Source organism: Pinus tabuliformis, chromosome 1_1 (genome assembly GCF_031772625.1).
Source record: "Pinus tabuliformis cultivar Carrire ecotype Pingquan chromosome 1_1, CPIR1, whole genome shotgun sequence".
In the NCBI taxonomy this organism is placed as follows: Eukaryota; Viridiplantae; Streptophyta; class Pinopsida; order Pinales; family Pinaceae; genus Pinus; species Pinus tabuliformis.
The window spans coordinates 646,599,726-646,622,967 of NC_142297.1; the positions used below are offsets into that span (position 1 = coordinate 646,599,726).

General features: G+C 31.6%; 1 protein-coding gene across 1 annotated transcript in view; it reads right to left on the minus strand.

Moving 5' to 3' along the window:
• Positions 1–22,765, minus strand: part of LOC149215030 (beta-galactosidase 6-like) — a 156,977-nt gene extending 134,212 nt beyond the window's left edge. Inside the window, exons 1-5 of the mRNA XM_089389600.1 lie at positions 22,416–22,765; positions 22,029–22,124; positions 20,356–20,468; positions 19,559–19,625; positions 19,370–19,462 (exon numbers count right to left, since the gene is read on the minus strand). Of these exons, the coding sequence (XP_089245726.1) occupies positions 19,370–19,462; positions 19,559–19,625; positions 20,356–20,468; positions 22,029–22,124; positions 22,416–22,598 (552 nt within the window). The 5' untranslated portion in view covers positions 22,599–22,765. The remainder of the gene's footprint in view (positions 1–19,369; positions 19,463–19,558; positions 19,626–20,355; positions 20,469–22,028; positions 22,125–22,415) is intronic.
• Between the last annotated feature and the right edge of the window lie 477 nt (positions 22,766–23,242).

The window sequence follows — 23,242 nt, forward strand, 5'->3', positions numbered from 1 at the left end:
GTCGAAACATTGCAACACACTTTCCCTCATTTGGTGGAGGAAGCAAGGATGAGGGCACTAGGGCACTAGTAATCTCCAAAAGGAAACCTAGACTCTATGGGAGGCAATGAATTTATAGGGTAAAAGTGGCAGTTTAGGATTTACCAATCTAGGCTTGAGATCCACATATGAAGGATGATAAGCTCTAAGGATAAGAGATAAGACCTCTAGGATACAAGTTCGAGATCTTAATCAATAGTAAATGGTTAAAACCACCTTAGAAGCTTCTGGAAAGAGAAGCTTCATAATTATTTTTTATTTTCCCCAAAATTCTAGAACCATCACACTAGCAAAGGAGATCAACATGCAACCATTGCAGGGGGACTGAAGTGCAAGGTGTGTTGGGGCCAAAAACATAGTTTTTGAGCAAATTGGCCTAGAAACTCAAACTTTTTGGACAAGTAATGCTTAGGGATTTGCAAAGGGATAATGACAAGGTGTTAAGGATGTTGATTGATCTGGTTTTTAGGCCATTTGAGTGAATGTGACAAAATGACCTGTAACAACTATAGTAGACAAACTTGCATGATAGTGTTAGTCTTTTCTAGTTGACACATGATACAATTTTGGACATACTTCTCGATATATTTCCTCATACATACCCAAAAGTATCCTCTCTTCAGCAATGCCAATGTTTATAAAGATAATCTTTAGGAAAATCACATAGGAATTATTTACGTCGACGTGTTTCAAAACACTACGTGAAGTTCATCATCAGGACTTTGATTGATGAACTAATCTAAGCAAGGAAATAAATATTGTAGAGATGTAAAGAAAATAAAAGATAATGTTCTTTGTTTTCCTAGGTGGCTAGCCCAAGGCAATTCATGGCAATCCTTCAAGAACTCCTTTAAGAGACTACCCATCCTAGGCACATAGATGCACTCACCAATACACAAGAGCCCATCACAAACTACAAACTTCTTTTTTTTTCCTTCCTTCACATGCTTCATAATGTGCTTTCATAGTTGGATCTACTTGCAAACCTTTATGAATCCAACTCTGTAACTCCTTTTTAATTTTTTCTTAAATCTAGCACTTAGCAATATATTGACCTAACAGATTATACATTTACTGAATTAATCCACAATTAATTATTAACATAATAAGTGGAAGCAAAATCACACAACCAATCTTAATCACAAGTGGCATAAACAAATTCTTTAATAAATATGGACTTGCTTAGACTTTTGTCCTGGGATAATTACCCAACTAAGAAAATTACAAATACAAAATGCTCTAGATCTAATCTAGTAGATTGGGCCCTAGATTTGTCCTTGATCTCCTAGGCTGATTTGGATCTCCAATACTACACTTCACTGCTTCCTTGGACACAAGAGACTATAGTATCACACTCCTCGCTTGAGAAAATCCCTCTCTCAAAGGCCAGTGTTGTTGTATGGTGTGTCCTCTCCTATTCTTAGCCTTTATTTTATAAATTTAATGGAGTTAAATCCCTAATCCTAAACTCTAGTGATTAACAGTCGAGATTAGATCTCGCCTCCCTTGAGATCAATGACTGAGATTAAAACATAATCAATAAAGCAATTTACTTTACTTTTCCTATGTTTCTTTAGCCCAATTAGCCAACATGATTAATTATGTTTTTTTCCTAAGATTAAAGTTAGGCTAAGTTACATTAGCAACTTGCTCACACTTTGAACAAATTTCCGAAGGAGATCTTGGGTGACTTCTACATGCCTAGACACTTAGGCCTGCACAAAAGTACCTGCCCAAGCTACAAACATCAACACTCATCTAATACCTTAATCTGACTCCCATATGATGTAGGAAACTCCTCCTCCTCCTTAACTGCAACATGTTGTGCCTTCTTACTCAAAGCATTTTCCATAACATTATGTTAGCGCAACCTATACTCAATCGGCATGTCAAATTGTGCTAAGAAATATTGCCAATGTGTTTATTTAGCTGACAGTCAAGGCTACATTGTGAAGTATCTTGTCATAATGTTATATGTCTTGACCACATTGTGGCTTTCCCAACAAGTAATGCCTCCATACTCATAAACAATACACAACAACAATCATCTCCTTCTCATGAACTAGGTATCTCCTCTCCAGACCCTATAACTCTGTGCTCTTAAAAGCTACGAGGTACCTCTCCTATGTCAAAACACCTCCAATGCAAAACCTAAAGCATATGTTTATACCTTGAATGGTTGCTCAAAGGTTGATAGCTTCAAAAGAGGAGCTAAGGAAATACTATGTTTTAAATCCTTAAACCCATGCCCTCTCTTCTCTATCCATCATCATGTTTTCTCCTTTTTCAAAAAATTGGTGAGGGGTGCAACAGTCTTAAAATAACCCTCCACAAATCTCATGTAGTAGTTGGCCATCACTAAAAATTTCAGATTATGCATAATTTGTGGCTCGTCTCAATCCTTGATCACTTTGACCTTCACAAGATCCATGTAGATACATCCATGACCAATCAGATGGACAAGAAATGGTGTCTCCTTCTACGCAAAATGGCACTTTGACTTCTTCAAGTACAATTGATGCTCCCAAAGTGTCTTAAATACTTTTGCCAAATTGTTCTTGTGCTCCTCCAAGTCCTTGCTTGCCACAACAATGTCCTTAAAATATACCGACATGAACATGTCTAAGAAGGGACGAATATTGTTATTCATTAATGTGTAAATGCTAGTCGGGGTATTGCATAAGCAAAAATGCATAATTAGGAGCTCAAAACTCCCACATCTCATCACCATGACTATCTTCACCTCATCACCTTCCACATTTTGCACCTAATAATACCCTTGTCTTAGGTCCAAATTTGAAAACACCGTGGACTTCGTCGAATTATCAAAACAATCTGATGCAAGTGGTATTGGATATCTATTCTTCATTATCTACTTGTTCGAGGCTCTATAATCAAGGCACATACTTAACTCCTATGTGTCCTTCGTTGTTTTGAATAGAACTAGAGCACCATACGGGGACCTTAAAGGACATCATACCTATATCGATCAAATGTGTTAGTCGACGTCTCAACTCCTCTGACTTTGGACCCAACAATTGATAGGGAGCTCTCGTTGATGGTCATAATCCTAGCTTTAACTCTATGTGATAGTCAATAATTTGCCTAGGTAGGAGCACTTTCGATAACTTGTCCGACATCTGGTTCACATAATCATCCAACAAGTTAGAAAGCTCCGAAGAAATAAGCATCACCACTCCATCCACTTCAACCTCTCTAAGCACTGCAATATATAACTATAATCCTGGGCATTCTATTGTCCTCTTCATGCTCAATGGCAACACTTGCAACACCTTTCCTCCTGGATTTTGTGTTATCGTGTTCACGCCATATGTCTTATTCTCACTAAAGATAATAAATTGATCCAACCATGGTATCAAAATAAACCTCCTCTTGAGAAACTACTGCCCTAATATCAACCATCTGCAACATCATGGAATATGTACATCAAATCCACTCGCCCACTTGTATATAGAACGATGAGGCAATCCCACTAGATGCCTTCACTTTGGAGTTTACTACTTTCACCGTAGTCTTACTTGCAATAGGCTTCAACCCGAATTCTCTTGCCACACTCATCCTCATGAAATTGTGCGATGCACTTGTGTCCACAAGTGTTTGGACTATCCTTTTGTTGATCTTCACACCCACAAAACAAGACATGTGCATGTTCCTACCTTGCTTTGTTCCCAAGGCACCAATCCTCATACACATTGCATCAAATGAATGAGAATAGAAATCATAATCTAGCCTACGTCTAAGATTGCACATCCTGTCAAAACGTATGAACTTCCCTCTAGTTTGCTGCATGCAACACGCTTCTCCATTATGAACTAAGATAAGGTCATCTTTACAGTTCTGGCATATTGTCATTATGATTTGATACCACTTGGCATGAATCTAGAGAACTCATCATGTCCCAGGCTCTTAGACATCATCTAGCTATGCAACACCAATGTCTTCCTTCCCAAAGGTTTGCACAACAAGGGCATACTAAAATTGGACTACACCTAACCCCATTTTATTAAGTTAAGTGTTTATGGAATTATTACTTAACCAATTTATCTTGTGTGTAATTGAAAATTGCTCCATAAGTAAGAGGCCTCAAAATTATGTGGGTGGCCCACCATCTTAACACCCAAATTATAAATAAGATGTTTACAATAGAACCTTTTACAAATTTTGCCCAACTCAACCCTTGGCCAAACCCCAAGTGTCGACTCAAGTAACCGAACCCCAAATTTTTGTTCAAACCTCAATCTCTGAACTTAGACTCATTCCACTGATCATAGACTTCAAATCGAATATACTTGCGACACTTAAGCCAATCACCAAAAATGCCAAAATCTTCCCTCATCATATTGGTTTAACAAATTCAGTAACTAAAAAAATGTGGGAAAGAATAAAAATAAAATAAGTTTCCCATTAATTGAAGCGATTATAAATAAAAAAGCTAATAATTTCCTAATCAAGATTCTTTAATAAAGTTTCAATAACATCCAAAATCTTCAATATTCTCTTCGAAACCGTCCAAAATGGTAACATCGTAATACCCAAAATCCTCAATATTCTCTTCGAACCGTCCAAAATGGTAACATCGTAATTTAAAGTTCAATATTGAATATTTCTCTTTATTCTATGGGATAAGATAAAGTTTAACGAAAGTGATATTTATTTAGTTATTTATTTATTTTCATTGAAAAAAAGTGTGGTTTAAATATATTTTTTATTTTTAGATAAATGTTATTTAATAAAATATATATTAATTTAAAATAATAGTTTAGTAAGTTAACTTAAATAGTTAAGTGATCTGAATTATAAGCAGAAGATTATAGTATTAAGTTTATGGGCGGTGTACAGAGGGTTTCTTCACGCTATACATTATATTTTGTTGAATTTAATAAATAAAATTTATATATTATTTATTTTTATAAGTATAGACATAATGATATATTTAAATTTTATGATTGATTTTTTTTTAATGTTTATTTATTCTAAGAGATTTTAGGAGCAGATGTAGATGAGACAATAACGGTATTTTTTTGAGATGCTTTCATTTCTGAATGCTTTGGTATATTTGTTGTTTTCTTGTCACTATTTTAGTGATATGATGAGTGAGTATGTTTGTGCCCACTCAGTGATGTTGCTAAAGTTATCGATAAAACTCTTTCTTTGTTGATTGAAGGATGATCTTCCTATGTTGAGGATTTAGATGGCTCTACGTGAGGCCAAGTTGAGTTTGAAGGTGTTAATTTAGTAGTGGGTGGCTTCTTTTTCTATGTAAAAAAAATAAATTTATATCGAAAATAATGAAATGTATAATAAATTTATATATTATTAAGTACCCTATTACATATAGAAATCTAGAAAATAAATAAATAATTATTTTTTTGAATAGTAACTCGGAAATTTATACTAAGCAAAATATGCAGTTGGAACACATAACTGAGTTACATCGAGAATTATTGGGTTGCCAAAATTTGAGGTAGATAGATCTAAATCACACATTGTCAACATATCCAAGAAGAACATAATTGACTTATTTTCCCAAATACTCATAAGAGCTACATTCCAACAATTTTTATATGAGTATATTCTCATAAATTTGTTACATACCAATAGAGAAAAACAATACATGATTAAAATGGTTTTCGGGATCAACTTCTTGTCACTATTGGTTGGGATTCTTTAAGATATTTCTTCTTCTTCTTCTCTACTTGTTCATACTTCTTTTGAAGTAAGTCGAGTGCTTGTTAATTCTTCCATGATTGGCATATCTTTCAAAGAGTTCTTCTTGTTCTAGAGATTTGGCTACATTAGTTTGATCTGCCCAAATTGTTGTTGGTTGAGGGCCTAATTTACCAAGAGTTTTTTGCCCCAAGTCATGTGGAACTAGATCTTCTATCTTCGGGCTTTGGGAAACATATTCTTCTTGTTTTTCTTGAGAAGTTGGAGTAAGATGAATCGAAGGACCTATTGGTGGAGATTTATCCCAGGATATTCTCAATTGATCCTTTGAAGGCTCAACCCACTAGGTTGATTTTTGCTACTACTTTCTTTTCTTAATCTCATTTGGGCATTGTGATGTACTATTTCATATTTCAAAACAAACCCTGCAACACAAGCATACTCATTCATAACCTAATTTTTGAGTCTAAACAAATCCTTTCCTAGTCAAAATAATTTCAGTTGAGAACCCTAAACTAAAATTCATTTCCACATATTCTTGCATACGTTGCAATATTATGCCCCTTGAGTTTCACAAGAGACAAAATGGAACTTTCCTAGAGCGGACCGAATAACCTAAAGAGGGTAAACCCCAAAGATGCAACGATATATTTGGGAACCTCACCCAAATAGGAGTTGTTGTTATAAACTATGTTAAAGGATTAGAGGGAGACTAGGGCTTCACACACAACCCTGCATTGCCCCAAAACCATGGATCTGAATTAAGGATTAATTCCCTATCTTTGGCATTATTAAACTCAGCAACAACAAAAAACCCTTGGCAGAAGGTGGATGAAAACTTCTTGTTTAACCATTGGAATTAATATTCTGTGATCCAAGCATGAAGATCTGGTCGCCATGAGAAAAAACCAAAAAAATGACAAACCGAGTTGTCATATATGAGAAAATTAGTTTCCTCATTGACATCAGAGCCAATGGGGATGGAAATGGAAATGGATTTACAAACCAAAAGTCATATAGCTTCCTCATTGACATCAGAGCCAATGGGGATGGAAATGGAAATGGATTTACAAACCAAAAGAGATGGAGAGTGAGGAAAACACTAAAGAAGCACAAGATTCTCGAAGGAAACACTTATGGAAGCTCCATTGACAAAATTAGGCATTGACGAGTCACAAGGAAGCAAACCAATGGGGGTTGCTAGCACAAAAGAGGTTGCAAGGGCAGAGCTACAAGAGCATGACAAACAACCAAGGAGGATGCACAACGACAACTAGGGGTTGTTGGCTAAACTCTAATTTCCGCGCAACAAGAGGAGATCCATCATGAAATCTTTCTCTAATGTCAAAACCATCATATAGAAAATAAATAAATATTAAATTAAAATATAAATGAAAAATTACACAATCCCCACCCTTACCGAAACACACACATGCAATGCTCAAGTGAGTAGGAGAAATGTTGTTATCCTCCCCACTTCAGTGCAATTCTTGTATGTGACAAGTTGAGCTCATAACAATTATATCTTTAAAAAAGCTTAAAGATTCGATGTTTAAAAGTCCCTCAGAAATTTAAACATATATATTCCTTATATGGAATATAAGAAAATATCAATTAAAAAGTGATAATAATTTTACTTTTTTAATTAAAAAATTCAATAATAACATGTGACGTGACACTTTTAAAAGTTTCATATTAAATATTTTTCTATTTTTTCACCTTTTTTTAAATAAAGATATATTTTTTAAATGTTTATTTTGTAGATAAGTATGGAAAATTTTAGAGTTTAACATTCGACCTAATTTTCCATGTTTTCTCAAAAAGAAAAAACAAATTCTATTTTTCTAAAATTAATTCGCTCAAATTTTAGGGTATAAAATCATAAAAGTTCCATATTAAATATTTTACATTTTTTAAAAATAAAGATATATGTTTTAAAATTTTATTTTGTAGATAAACACAAAATTTTAGGGGTTAAAATTGGCATGTGGACTAATTTTTCATGTTTTTTTCAAAAAAAAAGAAACCAATTTCCATTTTTTCTAAAATTAATTTGCCTAAATTTTATAGTATAAAATTACTAAAAAAATCTATAGACTAATATAAAATAATTAGAAATCTATATACTTTTACTAAAATAATCTATTATTAAATGACTAATAATATTTACCAAAGTTTCTAAAAATAAGCTTTTATCCTTAAATTTTTCCCATAAATGAAGTTTTAAGAAATAACTTTTTTGTCAATGAAAAAGAAAATAAGTAAAATTTTATAGTTTATTTTTAATTTTCAAACAATTTAACTTACTAAATTGAAAAAATAAAATAAGCTTTTTGTCAACTAAAAATAAAATAAGTAAAATTTCATAATAATAATAACTCTTTGTTATTGTTTTGAAGATTATTGAAAAGCCTAATATTAGGGAAAAAAGGTTTAATGGTGGGGAGTAATGAGTTTTATCTATTTTGTTTGGATTTTAATTTAAAAAAATTATTTGATCTAAGATATATATATATATATATATATATATATTTTTTATAAGTGGTTTTTATATTTTAAATTAATTATAATTATTTTAAAAAGTAAAGACTAAAATTTATTTCAATTAATTAATTATCATATTAATTATATTTTATTTTATGAAAAATTTTAATAAGATACCATCACCCACATACCTTAGTAACCTTGTGGGGAAGGTTAACTGCTAGCGAGGGATGTCCAGGATAGGACATGATGGGTTGGGTTACTAACATTTGCATCCCACCTTGATACAAATTGTTTTGATAATTAGGATAACCCATACCAAGTTGTCCAGTCCCAGGAAAGCTCTAATATTGTTGAAAAGGTTGACCTTGGAAATTTTGGCCTGAATAAGGTTGGTGCGTGGTTTTTGTCTGACCAACAGGAGCTTGGGGTATTGCTTGTAATGGGTACCTTGACGGAGTATAGGAAAAAAAATTCTTTTTGTATTAATAAATGAAGGAGAGAGTTACAACCATTTATAGATGCTTGACTTTGTAGATGTCTCCCGAATTGTCTTGTCCTTCCTCGCCACAAAGAAACCCTTCAACCTCAACCCTAATGCATCAATGGATGATGATTCCTTAAGCTCAAAGAAACAACATGAGGACACTAGTAATCTCCAAAAGGAAACCTAGACTCTATGGGAGGCAGTGAATTTATAGGGTAAAAGTGGTAGTTTAGGATTTACCAATCTAGGCTTGAGATCCACATATGAAGGATGATAAGCTCTAAGGATAAGAGATAAGACCTCTAGGATACGAGTTCGAGATCTCAATCAATAGTAAATGGTTCATAATTATTTCTTATTTTCCCCAAAATTCTAGTACCATCACACCAGTAAAGGAGAGCAACTTGCAACCATTGCAGGGGACTGAAGTGCAAGGTGTGTTGGGGCCAAAAACATAGTTTTTGAGCTAATTGGCCTAGAAACTCAAACTTTTTGGAGAAGTAATGCTTAGGGATTTGCAAAGGGATAATGACAAGGTGTTAAGGATGTTGATTGATCCGGTTTTCAGGCCATTTGAGTGAATGTGACAAAATGACCTGTAACAACTATAGTAGACAAACTTGCATGATCATGTTAGTCTTGTCTAGTTGACACATGATACAATTTTGGTCATACTTCTCGAGATATTTCCTCATACATACTCAAAAGTATCATCTCTTCAGCAATGCCAATGTTTATAAAGAGAATCTGTAGGAAAATCACATAGGAATTCTTTAGGTCAACGTGTTTCAAAACACTTAGTGAAGTTCATCATCAAGACTTTGATTGATGAACTGATCTAAGCAAGGAAATAAATACTGTAGAGATGTAAAGAAAATAAAAGATAATGTTCTTTGTTTTCCTAGGTGGCTAGCCCAAGGCAAGTCATAGCAATCCTTCAAGAGCTCCTTTAAGAGACTACCCATCCTAGGCACATAGATGCACTCACCAAAACACAAAATCCCATCACGAGCTACAAATTTCTTCTTTTTTCCTTCCTTCACATGCTTCATAATGTGCTCTCATAGTTGGATCTACTTGCAAACCTTTATGAATCCAACTCTGTAACTCCTTTTTAATTTTTTCTTAAATCTAGCACTTAGCAATATATTGACCTAGAAGATTATACATTTACTGAATTAATCCACAATTAATTATTAACATAATAAGTGGAAGCAAAATCACACAACCAATCTTAATCACAAGTGGCATAAACAAATTCTTTAATAAATATGGACTTGATTGGACTTTTGTCCTGGGATAATGGCCCAACTAAGAAAATTACAAATACAAAATTCTCTAGATCTAATCTAGTAGATTGGGCCCTAGATTTGTCCTTGATCTCCTAGGCTGATCTGGATCTCCAATACTACACTTCAATGCTTCCTTGGACCCAACAGACTATAGTATCACACTCCTCGCTTGAGAAAATCCCTCTCTCAAAGGCCAGTGTTATTGTATGGTGTGTCCTCTCCTCTCCTTAGCCTTTCTTTTATAACTTTAAATGGAGCTAAATCCCTAATCCTAATCTCTAGTGATTAACAATCAAGATTAGATCTCGCCTCACTTGAGATCAACGACTGAGACTAAAACGTAATCAATAAAGCAATTTACTTTGCTTTTCTTATGTTTCTTTAGCCCAATTAGCCAACATGATTAATTATGTTCTTTTCCTAAGTTTAAAGTTAGGCTAAGTTATATTAGCAACTTGCTCACACTTTGAACAAGTTTCCGAAGGAGATCTTGGGTGACTTCTACATGCCTAGACACTTAGGCCTGCGCAAAAGTACTTGCTCGAGCTACAAACATCAACACTCATCTAATACCTTAATATGACTCCCATCTGATGTAGGAAACTCCTCCTCCTCCTTAACTGCAACATGTTGTGCCTTCTTACTCAAAGCATTTTCCATAACATTAAGTTGGCGCAACCTATACTCAATCGTCATGTCAAACTCTGCTAAGAAATATTGCTAATGTGTTCATTTAGCTGACAGTCAAGGCTACATTGTGAAGTATCTTGACAGAATGTTATATGTCTTGACCATATTGTGGCTTTCCCAACAAGTAATGCCTCCATACTCATAAACAATACACAACAATAATCATCTCCTTCTCATGAACTAGGTATCTCCTCTCCAGACCTTATAACTTCGTGCTCTTAAAAGCTACGAGGTACCTCTCCTATGTCAAAACACCTCCAATGCAAAAATCTAAAGGATATGTTTATACCTTGAATGGTTGCTCAAAGGTTGGTAGCTTCAAAAGAGGAGTTAAGTAAATACTATGTTTTAAATCCTTAACCCATGCCTTCTCTTCTCTATCCGTCATCATGTTTTCTCCTTTTTCAACAAATTGGTGAGGGGTGCAACAGTCTTGGAATAACCCTCCACAAATCTCATGTAGTAGTTGGCCATGACTAAGAATTTCGGATTATGCATAATTTTTGGCTCGTCTCAATCCTTGATCACTTTGACCTTCATAAGATCCATGTAGATACATCCATGACCAATCAGATGGACAAGAAATGGTGTCTACTTCTACGCAAAATGGCACTTTGACTTCTTCAAGTACAACTATGCTCCCAAAGTGTCTTAAATACTTTTGCCAAATTCTTCTTGTGCTCCTCCATGTCCTTGCTTGCCAGAACAATGTCCTTGAAATATACCGACATGAACTTGTCTAAGAAGGGACGAATAATGTTATTCATCAATGTGTAAATGCTAGTCGAGGTATTGCATAAGCAAAAAGGCATCATTAGGAGCTCAAAACTCCCACACCTCATCACCATGACTGTCTTCACCTCATCACCTTCCACATTTTGCACCTAATAATACCCTTGTCTTAGGTCCAAATTTGAAAACACCTTGGACTTCATCAAATTACCAAAACAATCTGATGCAAGTGGTATTGGGTATTTATTCTTCATTATCTACTTGTTTAAGGCTCTATAATCAAGGCACATACTTAACTCCTATGTGTCCTTCGTTGTTTTGAATAGAACCAGAGCACCATATGGGGACCTTAAAGGACTTATGATACCTATATCAATCAAATTTGTTAGCCGACGTCTCAACCCCTCTGATTTTGGACCCAACAATTGATAGGGAGCTCTCGTTGATGGTCATAATCCTAGCTTTAAATCTATGTGATGGTCAATAATTTGCCTAGGTAGGAGCACTTTCGATAACTTGTCTGACATCTGGTTCACATAATCATCCAACAAGTTAGAAAGCTCCAAAGAAACAAGCATCACCACTCCATCCACTTCAACCTCTCTAAGCACTACAATATATAACTATAATCTTGGGCATTCTATTGTCCTCTTCATGCTCAATGCAAACACATGCAACACCTTTCCTCCTGGATTTTGTGTTAACTTGTTCATGCCATATGTCTTATTCTCACTAAAGATAATAAATTGATCCAACCATGGTATCAAAATAAACCTCCTCCTAAGAAACTACTTCCCTAATATCAACCATCCGCAACATCATGGAATATGTACATCAAATCCATTCGCCCACTTGTATCTAGAACGATGAGGCAATCCTACTAGTTGCCTTCACTTTGGAGTTTACTACTTTCACCGTAGTCTTACTTGCAGTAGGCTTCAACCCCAATTTTCTTGCCACACTCATCCCATGAAATTGTGCGATGCACTTGTGTCCACAAGTGTTTGGACTGTCCTTTTGTTGATCTTCACACCCACAAAACAAGACATGTACATGTTCCTACCTTGCTTTCTTCCCAAGGCACCAATCCTCATACTCATTGCATCAAATGAATGAGAACAAAAATCATATTCTAACCTACATCTGAGATTACACATCCTGTCAAAACATATGAACTTCCCTTTGGTTTGCTACATGCAACACCCTTCTCCATTCTGAACTAAGATAAGGTGATCTTTACAGTTCTGGCCTATTGTCATTATGATTTGATACCACTTGGCATGAATCTAGAGAACTCATCATGTCCCAGGCTCTTAGACATCCTCTAGCTATGCAACACCAATGTCTTCCTTCCCAAAGGTTTGCACAACAAGGGCACACTAAAATTGGACTACACCTAACCCCATTTTATTAAGTTAAGTGTTTATGGACTTATTACTAACCAATTTATCTTGTGTTTAATTGAAAATTGCTCCATAAGTAAGAGGCCTCAAAATTATGTGGGTGGCCCACCATCTTAACAACCAAATTATAAATAAGATGTTGACAAAACAACCTTTTACAAATTTTTCCCAACTCAACCCTTGGCCAAACCCCAAGTGTCGACTCAAGTAACTGAACCCCAAATTTTGGTTCAAACCTCAATCTTTGAACTTAGACTCAATCCACTGATCACAGACTTCCAACCGAATATACTTGCGACACTAAGGCCAATCGATAGAAATGCCAAAATCTTCCCTCATCACAGACACTCGTAACCCATTGGACAAGGGACAATCTTTACATAGTACCTTATCTCTTCATGTCAAACCCATATCAACTCATACATATTATCTATGATAGTAAATGTTATCCCCTCTACTCAGTTTCAAATCTCATGAGGAACATCTTTGGCCGATTGTGATAAGGCTCAAGGAGTAGACTCCCCCACCCTCATGGAGTCTTTGCTCTTGCTAAGTCATAAATTCCTGATACATTTGGCTTATGGATTGTTGAATATACTCTTGGTGTTATAGTGGTAGCTATTTGATCTTAGGTTTCGCCCAAATTTCTATAACAAATTACCAATCCATCATAATAAATAAAAATATTATATTCCATTATTACTAACTAACCAACTAACCACAAACCAAAATAACAAAATAATATTATTAAATACTTCATTTTCATAAGTATTGTATTATATGTTATTTTTAGTCATTTAATATGAGTGAAGTTCTAAATTATATTAATAATTAAAACATAAGCCAAGGCCACCAAATATGATCAAATACTCATGCATTTACTATTAAATTAACAGATCCTTAAAACACAATAATTTTCTAATCAAGACTGTTTAATAAATTCTTAAATAATATTTAAAAATCTTAATGCTCTCCCGCCACGACCAAAGTATAACATCGTAATATAAAGTAAAATAAGGGTTTAGATATACCTTTTTCTTATGCTAATACATAATAAACTCATAAGATATATTGGTTTAAGATAAGATTTTAACAAATTCAGTAACTAAAACAATGATGCTATATCGAAAAATGTGGGAAAGAATAAAAATAGAATAAGTTTTCCATTAATTGAAGCGATCATAAATAAAAAAGCTAATAATTTCCTAATCGAGATTCTTTAATAAAGTTTAAATAATATCCAAAATCTTCAATGTTCTCTTCGAAATAGCCAAATTGGTAACATCGTAATTTATAACTATAGTATATAATGGTACATTTAAATTTCATGATTGAATTTTTTTTTTTTTTTTTTTTTAATAAGAGATTTTAGGAGTAGATGTAGATGAGACAACAACCATATTTTTTTGAGATGCTTCCATTTCCGAATGCTTTGGTATATTTGTTGTTTCCTTGTCGCTATCTTAGTGATCTGATGATGAGTGGGTACGTTTGTGCTCACTCATTGATGTTGCTAAAGTTATCGATAAGAGTCTTTCCTTGTTGATTGAAATATGAGCTTCCTATGTTGAGGATTTAGATGGCTCTACGTGAGGCTGAGTTGAGTTTGCTGAGTTTGAAGGTGTTAATTTAGCAGTGGGTGACTTCTTTTTCTATGTAAAAAAAATAATTTTATATTGAAAATAATGAAATGTATAATAAATTTATATATTATTAAGTACCCTATTACATATAGAAATCTAGAAAATAAATAAATAATTATTTTTTTGAATAGTAACTTGGAAATTTATACTAAGCAAAATATGCAGTTGGAACACATAACTGAGTTACATCGAGAATTATTGGGTTGCCAAAATATGAGGTAGATAGATCTAAATCACACATTGTCAACATACCCAAGAAGAACATATTTGACTTATTTTCCAAAATACTCAAAATATCTAGATTCCAACAATTTTTATATGAGTATATTCTCACACATTTGTTACATACCAATAGAGAAAAACAATACATGATTAAAATGGTTTTCGGGATCAACTTCTTGTCACCATTGGTTGGGATTCTTTAAGATATTTCTTCTTCTTCTTCCCTACTTGTTCATACTTCTTTTGAAGTAAGTTAAGTGCTTGTTAATTCTTCCATGATTGGAATAACTTTCAAATAGTTCTTCTTGTTCTAGAGATTTGGCTACATTAGTTTGATCTGCCCAAATTGTTGTTGGTTGAGGGCCTAATTTACCAAGAGTTTTTTGCCCCAAGTCATGTGGAACTAGATCTTCTATCTTTGGGCTTTGGGAAACCTATTCTTCTTGTTTTTCTTAAGAAGTTGGAGTCAGATGAATCAAAGGAGCTATTGGTGGAGATATATCCCAGGTGATTCTCAATTGATCCTTTGAAGGGTCAACCCACTAGGTTGATTTTCGCTACTACTTTCTTTTCTTAATCTCATTTGGGAATTGTGATGTACTATTTCATATTTCAAAGCAAACCCTATGACACAAGGAGACTCACTCATAGCTTAATTTTTGAGTCCAAACAAATCCTTTACTAGTCAAAATAATTTCAGTTGAGAACCCTAAACTAAAATGCCTTTCCACGTATTCTTACATACGTTGCAATATTATGCCCCTTGAGTTTCACAAGAGACAAAATGGAACTTTCCTAAAGCGAACTGAATAACCTAAAGAGGTTAAACCCCAAAGATACAATGATATATTTGGGAACCTCACCCAAATAGGAGTTGTTGTTATAAACTATGTTAAAGGATTAGAGGGAGACTAGGGCTTCACACACAACCCCGCATTGCCCCAAAACCATGGATTTGAATTAAGGATTAATTCCCTATCTTTAGCATTATTAAACTCAACAACAACAAAAAACCCTTGGCACAAGGTGGACAAAAACTTCTTGTTTAACCATTGGAATCAATATTCTGTGATCCAAGCATGAAGATCTGGTCACCATGAGCAAAAACCGAAAAAATGACAATCGATTTGTCATATATGAGAAAATTAGCTTCCTCATTGACATCAGAGCCAATGGGGATGGAAATGGAAATGAATTTACAAACCAAAAGAGATGGAGAATGAGAAAACACTAAAGAAGCACAAGATTCTTGAAGGAAACACTTACAGAAGCTCCATTGACAAAATTAGGCATTGACGAGTCACAAGGAGGCAAACCAATGGAGGTTACTAGCACAAAAGAGGTTGCAAGGGCAGAGCTACAAGAGCATGACAAGCAACCAAGGAGGATGCACAACAATAACTAGGGGTCATTGGCTAAACTCTAATTTCCGCACAACAAGAGGAGATCCATCATGAAATCTTTCTCTAATGTCAAAACCATCATATAGAAAGTAAATAAATATTAAGTTAAAATATAAATGAAAAATTACACAACCCCCACCCTTCCTGAAACACACACATGCAATGCTTAGGTGAGTAGGAGAAATGTCATTATCCTCCCCACTTAAGTCCAATTCCAGGTGAGTAGGAGAAATGTCATTATCCTCCCCACTTAAGTCCAATTCTTGTATGTGACAAGTTGAGCTCATAACAATTATATCTTTAAAAAAGCTTAAAGATTCGGTGTTTAAAAGTCCCTCACAAATTTAAACATATATATTCCTTATATGAAATATAAGAATATTTATTTATTTATATAGATGTGTGTAAGGGAAAAAAAATAAAATGTACTAAGTTAAAGTCAAAATATCAATAAAAAAGTGATAATAATTTTACTCTTTTAATTAAAAAATTCAATAATAACATGTGAATGACACTTTTAAAAGTTTCATATTAAATATTTTCTATTTTTTTCACATTTTTAAAAATAACGATATATTTTTTAAATGTTTATTTTGTAGATAAGTATGGAAAATTTTAGGGTTTAATATTCGACCTAATTTTCCATGTTTTTTCAAAAAAAAAACAAACTCTTTTTTTCTAAAATTAATTCGCTCAAATTTTAGGGTATAAAATCATAAAAATTCCATATTAAATATTTTACATTTTTTTTCCACATTTTTTAAAAACAAAGATATATGTTATAAAAATTTATTTTGTAAATAAACACAAAATTTTAGGGGTTAAAATTGGGATGTGGGCTAATCTTTCATGTTTAAAAAAAAAAATAGCCAATTTCCATTTTTTCTAAAATTAATTTCCCTAAATTTTATAGTATAAAATCACTAAAAAAATCTATAAACTAATATAAAATAATTAGAAATCTATATGCTTTTACTAAAATAATCTATTATTAAATGACTAATAATATTAACCAAAGTTTCTAAAAATAAGCTTTTATCCTTAAATTTTTTCCATAAATAAAGTTTTAAGAAATAACTTTTTTGTCCATAAAAAAAAAGGTAAAATTTTATAATTTATTTTTAATTTTCAAACAATTTAATTTACTAAATTAAAAAAATAAAATAAATTTTTTGTCAACTAAAATTTCATAATAATAATACTCTTTGTTATTGTTTTGAAGATTATTGAAGAGCCTAATATTAGGAAAACAAGGTTTAATGGTGGGGAGTGATGAGTTTTATCTATTTTGTTAATTTAAAAAGATTATTTGATTTAAGATAGGTGTGGATTATATATATATTTATAATTATGTGTTAATATTATGAATTAAATTTATATTAAATTTATTGTTTTTATAAGTGATTTTTATATTTTAAATTAATTATAATTATTTTAAAAAGTAAAGACTAAATTTTATTTAGATTAAATTAATTATATTTTATTTTATGAGTTTTTTTATGAAAATTCTTAATAGATATCATCATCCACATATATTTATTATACATTTATATTCACATTCAAATTCTACTTAAAATAACTAAATTAACACACATCATGTTTCGTTTTAAATTAACTTTACCTAAAACTTTAATGTAAAAATTAAAAAAGATGATTAAACTTATAAAACTAACTTGTCTTTCTCACACATTATTCACATTCAAATTTTAATTAATATTACTCTAACTTACCTTTACTCTAATTTAAAACTCTTATTAATTATATTTTATTCACATTAATATACTTAATCTATTTAAATAATCATAATTCTTGTATAAAATTCAAATCCTATATTTAAAGCCTATACTCTTATTAATTATATTTTATTCACATTAATATACTTAATCTATTTAAATAATAATAATTCTTGTATAAAATTCAAACCCTATATTTAAAGCATATATCATAGACAAAGTCTAACCCCAATAAAACCTTAATGTAAAAACTAAAAAAATTATTAAACTTATAAAACTAATTTGTCTTTCTCACACATTATTCACATTAAAATTTTAATTAATATTACTTTAACTTACCTTTACTCTAATTTTGAACTCTTATTACTTATATTTTATTCACATTAATATACTTAACCTATTTAAATAATCATAATTTTTATATAAAATTCAAATCCTATATTTAAAACATATATGATAACCAAAGTCTAACCACAATAAAACTCTTATGTATGACTTTTTGAAAAGACAATACTGCTACTTATATATATATATAAAAGTAGCATCTTAATCCAAGTATTCTTTTATATATATATATATAACCAATCTTAATCCAAGTATTTTTATATATATAAGTAAGTAATTTCTAAGGATCAATGTAGACATTTTACTTACTCAACCCACCGATATATTCATTGGCTTTTCAAATTAAAAACTATTCATGTAATACTTAAGGATCAAACTTTTAGATATATATATATCCCAAAAAAGCAATGATCAATAGAGACATTGTACTTGCTCAACCCACCGAGATATTATTTGGCTTTTCGAATTAAACTAGCTTTCAAAAGTTAAAGTTGCGAACACTTTCATGTGAAAAATTAGGTGGGGATAACATCTATGGTGCATGTCACCTAACCCTCTGCGCATGTAATTGGTTTTTAAGTCTTAATGCTTTGACAATGACATTCACACAAAGATCCACACAGATTTTCAGGACACATATACTTTTCTTGAATTCAGACAATGCTTGATATTGAATTTAAAAAATACAAAATAATGATATTTTTTAGTTGAATTCACATAATTTAAAATTGATATTGAATTAAAAAAAAAATTAATTAGGAAATAATGATACTTTTCTTGAATGTACAGAAAGATCAATATTGAATTTAAAAACAAAACAATGATCTTTTGTTTTGGGAAAAGTATAATACTCAGCAGCTTTTATGTTTGTGATATAGTATATATTATCATTAAAATGTTTTAAAAATTTTATTTTAAATTTGTTTACAAGAGTGTGATGTACCTCTAATAAATATTAACATTTAGATCTAAACTAAAGATATTTTTCCATAAAATTTTGTATTAATTTAATTATTACTTTAAATTTGTTTACAAGAGTGTGATGTATCTCTAATAAATATTAACATTTACATCTAAATTAAAGATATTTTTCCAATAAAATTTTGTATTAATTTAATTTAATAATTAAATTAAATTGTTGTTTTGATAATTTAAATTACATATTTATAAACAAAAATGTAAAGTATTAATGAAATAAGTATGGGTACCTGTGTTATGATTATAGGGCCTCCTTGAGAAGCAAATAGACCCTCGGATTTCATCATATTTACAATCATGGTTACAAATCTCTCCATCTCTGTCTGCACCCACGAACATAGTGGCAAATTTATAGGTCAAACTTGATAAAACTATAATAATGACGATTTCAGTTATAAATTTCTGAAATATATCCATACCTTAAATGGCACGTTATCTGTTCGAAAAATTATGCCCGGGATATCATGGAGCCAATACGGAAATCCACTGCAACAGGATATCAAATATTTATTGATGTACTAATGAATTAATTTCATAAGACTAATTGTGTGGCGGGAAAATATGTGAATTTGCATGGGTATGGTTAAATAAAATAAATTAAAAATTAATATATAAAATATGTTTATTTGAATTTAGGTTTTTGTAATTCATATTATGTTGAGAGATTTTTTTTTTTTTTTTTTTTTAAATCACATTAAAAAATTAAGGGATTTTTTTGGTAAAAATCGCATAAAAAACTATAAAGCTAGGGTTAGTATGTTCATTTTCATAATAAGATGAAGAACCAGAGCATGGTATTAGATTAAATAGATGAAGAGAGATGTCATGATCTGGTTCTTCATCTTGATTTGAAGATAAACCACACTAGATGGTTTGAAACGCCTCCACTTATAGTTTTTTTATTTGAATTCAAGTTTATGTGATCCATGTTATGAATGTTGAGAGATTTTTTTGTAAAAATCACATTAAAAAACTATAAAAGCATGCGTTTAGAATCATCTAGTATATTCATCTTCAAGGTAAAATGAAAAACCAGATCAAAACATTAGATTAAATAAATAAATAAAAAATATCATAATCTGATTTTTCATCAAACTCGTACACTTATAATTTCTTTATATAATTTTCAACATTCACATTCAAAATATATTTATATTCCATTTTTATATTCAATGCAGATACATATATAAGTACTCTGTATTAAAAACGTACTTACCCGTAACTCCATTCAGATTCAATGTATGGTCCGATTCTGAGACTTACAAATAACCCTTTAGACTGTATCAACTTCACAAACGCGACCAAGTCAAATCTCCCTGCAAAATTAAACTGTGACAGACAACAACATAAGATTTATGAGATTATATAAATCTTAGTTTTAGTCCAGTGAAAGTTGAGCTTTGAAATACATTTAGACATTTTAACTAAAATTAATTTTGGTTTATAGATGTGGGAATTTGATGAAGTATGATGTTTTGAGTTTCTGATTTTTTTTTAAGTTTTAAAGGAATTCAAAATTTATAAAGGCTTTTTATGAATTTTGTTTGATATTTTGTGAAAAATTGTTGGAAAAATAGATTTAAATTATTAAATTCATATGGGAAAATGGGTATATTGATTTTTCAGTATTTTGAATTGTTTATGTATTTAATAATATATTTCAAGTAAAATAAATAGTAGTTTTAACGAGAATTATTTTTTTCAAAAAAAAAATAATAATTAGATTTCCTCATTTTAAATATCATTACATTGAAATTTTCCTATTTAAAATGTGACTAGTTTACCCTTTTTTTTGTATAAAAGAATATGAAAAAGGTTTTGTTTAATTTTTTTATATTTTGTTTTTTTTTTAAGTCTGGTGTTACAATTTTAGGTGAGATTGTGATGTTTTATTGTTTAAAATGTATTTTTGAACGTATAAATGGGTTGGAATCTTATTAGACAATTTTAGGTGAGATTGTGATGTTTTATTATTTAAAATGTATTTTTGAATGTATAAATAAATTAGTGTGTCCAGAAAAATCTTTGAAATATAAACTACACAATTTTAACTTATAATTTTAACAAATAACATACTCTTATCATATTTCAGATAAAATTAACTAGAAAATATATCAAAAAAATATAAATAAATAAAAAATCATCTAATTTTTTTTTTAAATCATAAAAAAATTAGATTACAATTTTAGAAAAATATACCCTATTTTAAATGCTCCTCATCCTGTTAAAATATTGTTGCAGATAGCCATGATCAAAAATACAAGATACAAAACATGATAAGGGAAAATGATGTCATCATTCGGTATAGTTACAGAAAACATGTTTGAATGGGAAAGTTGCAGATAGCCCTGATAAAAAAATAAAAGAAATACAAAACATGGGGAGGGAAAAGTGATGCCATCATCAAGTACAGTTACAGATGATTGAGTGAAAATAAATAGGATGATAATGTAACTTGGTCAATAAAACTTCCAGAAAATACTGTTACCATCATCAAAGATACAAAACATTTTGAAGAGAAAATTATGCCATCACGAGGTACAGAAAACATGTTGAGAGACCAATCATGGATGACCGCTTTCTATATAGCATCATTTTGACTTCCATGAATTATAGTAAACATGTTGAATGACAAATACTGGACTGTAATGTTACCTAAAACATTGGTGATAAAAATTTCAGAAAACATTGTAATGTTACCTAAAACATCGGTGATAAAAAATTCAGAAAACATTTTACAGATTTCGATACAGCACAAATTTCAAAGACATCCTGCAGATTCCAGTACGGTGCGAAAATCGACATGTCTTGAGAGTCAACTCTCACACTTCGAATGAAAATATTGCCCAGATTATACAGAAAAATTGGGAAGTTTCCATTGGCTCTTACCTTGCCCTGCTCTGGTTCATGCGCATTCCAGAAAACGTAGGTCTGAATGCAATCCAGTCCTCCCTCTTTAGCTTTGTCTATTATCCCAGGCCACATCTGTACAGTTACACAAATAGTAACCATCATTCAGCACTGATATCATATGAATATACAATGTATATATATCGTCAAATAGCAGAGGAGAAATGCAGATTCCACATTTGTACAAATGTATAAATAGTAATCATTATCCACCACTGATATCATATGTATAAACATTGTATATATATCAACAAAAAAGAGGAGCAGAAATACAGATTCATTGTATATATGCTGTGATCTAGACAGAGCAAAAGGAGGTGAGAAATGTAGATCAGAATGCAGGCAGAGCATGTTCCAAAAACTTACTTCTGGGGTGCTGCGTGGGTAGTGAATGGATCCCGAAAAGAGAAGCATTCGTTTCCCATTGATGATCAGAGAAGTCCCGTCGTATGTAACTGTGGCTCCGGCATTCAATCCTCTGAGCATAAATATGGAGATCCACAAGCAGAAACCTGCGAATCCAACGACATTGCTGCTTGAGATGGCCATGAGTGAATGAACTCCCTGCGCTTCCACAGGAAGGAAAGGATGTAATGCGCCTTCTTTAAATATATTTGATTTGCAGGAATATATGTATCAATTCAGTCTTGGAAGCAAAGAATATAGGCCCTTCAATAGGAATATATAATTATCTGAAGAATTATGTGTTTGTGATTGGTATCTTTTGTGATTGCTATCTTTTGCGACAATAATGGATATGGCCACAACTAACAAACCCCATGCAAGGGAGGAGCGTTCTCACTAGGATTCGAGCTTCATCACAATAAAAAGTTCCAAGTTACCACTAGACCAAGTATTAAGGATTTCATTTTATAAATGATATTATACTTAATTTACAATGATTTCACTGCGAGACACATTAATTGAGTATGCAAAAGATGTGTCACTTCTATCCATAATGCTTATGTGGTATATATTGACAAAAAATATTACTAAAATAAATTATAGCAATAACTATATAAGCCCAATGTATTGTTTGCACCTCAAAGATATGATCCTTCTTAGCACTTGATAAATCAATGTATATACATGTGTTCACACCTTCTATTTCACAAACTATTTCTTCTAATTCTTATGTTCTATTTTTAATCTATAATTTTGCCATGTATGAGCAAGTGTGTGACCCTGTGGAG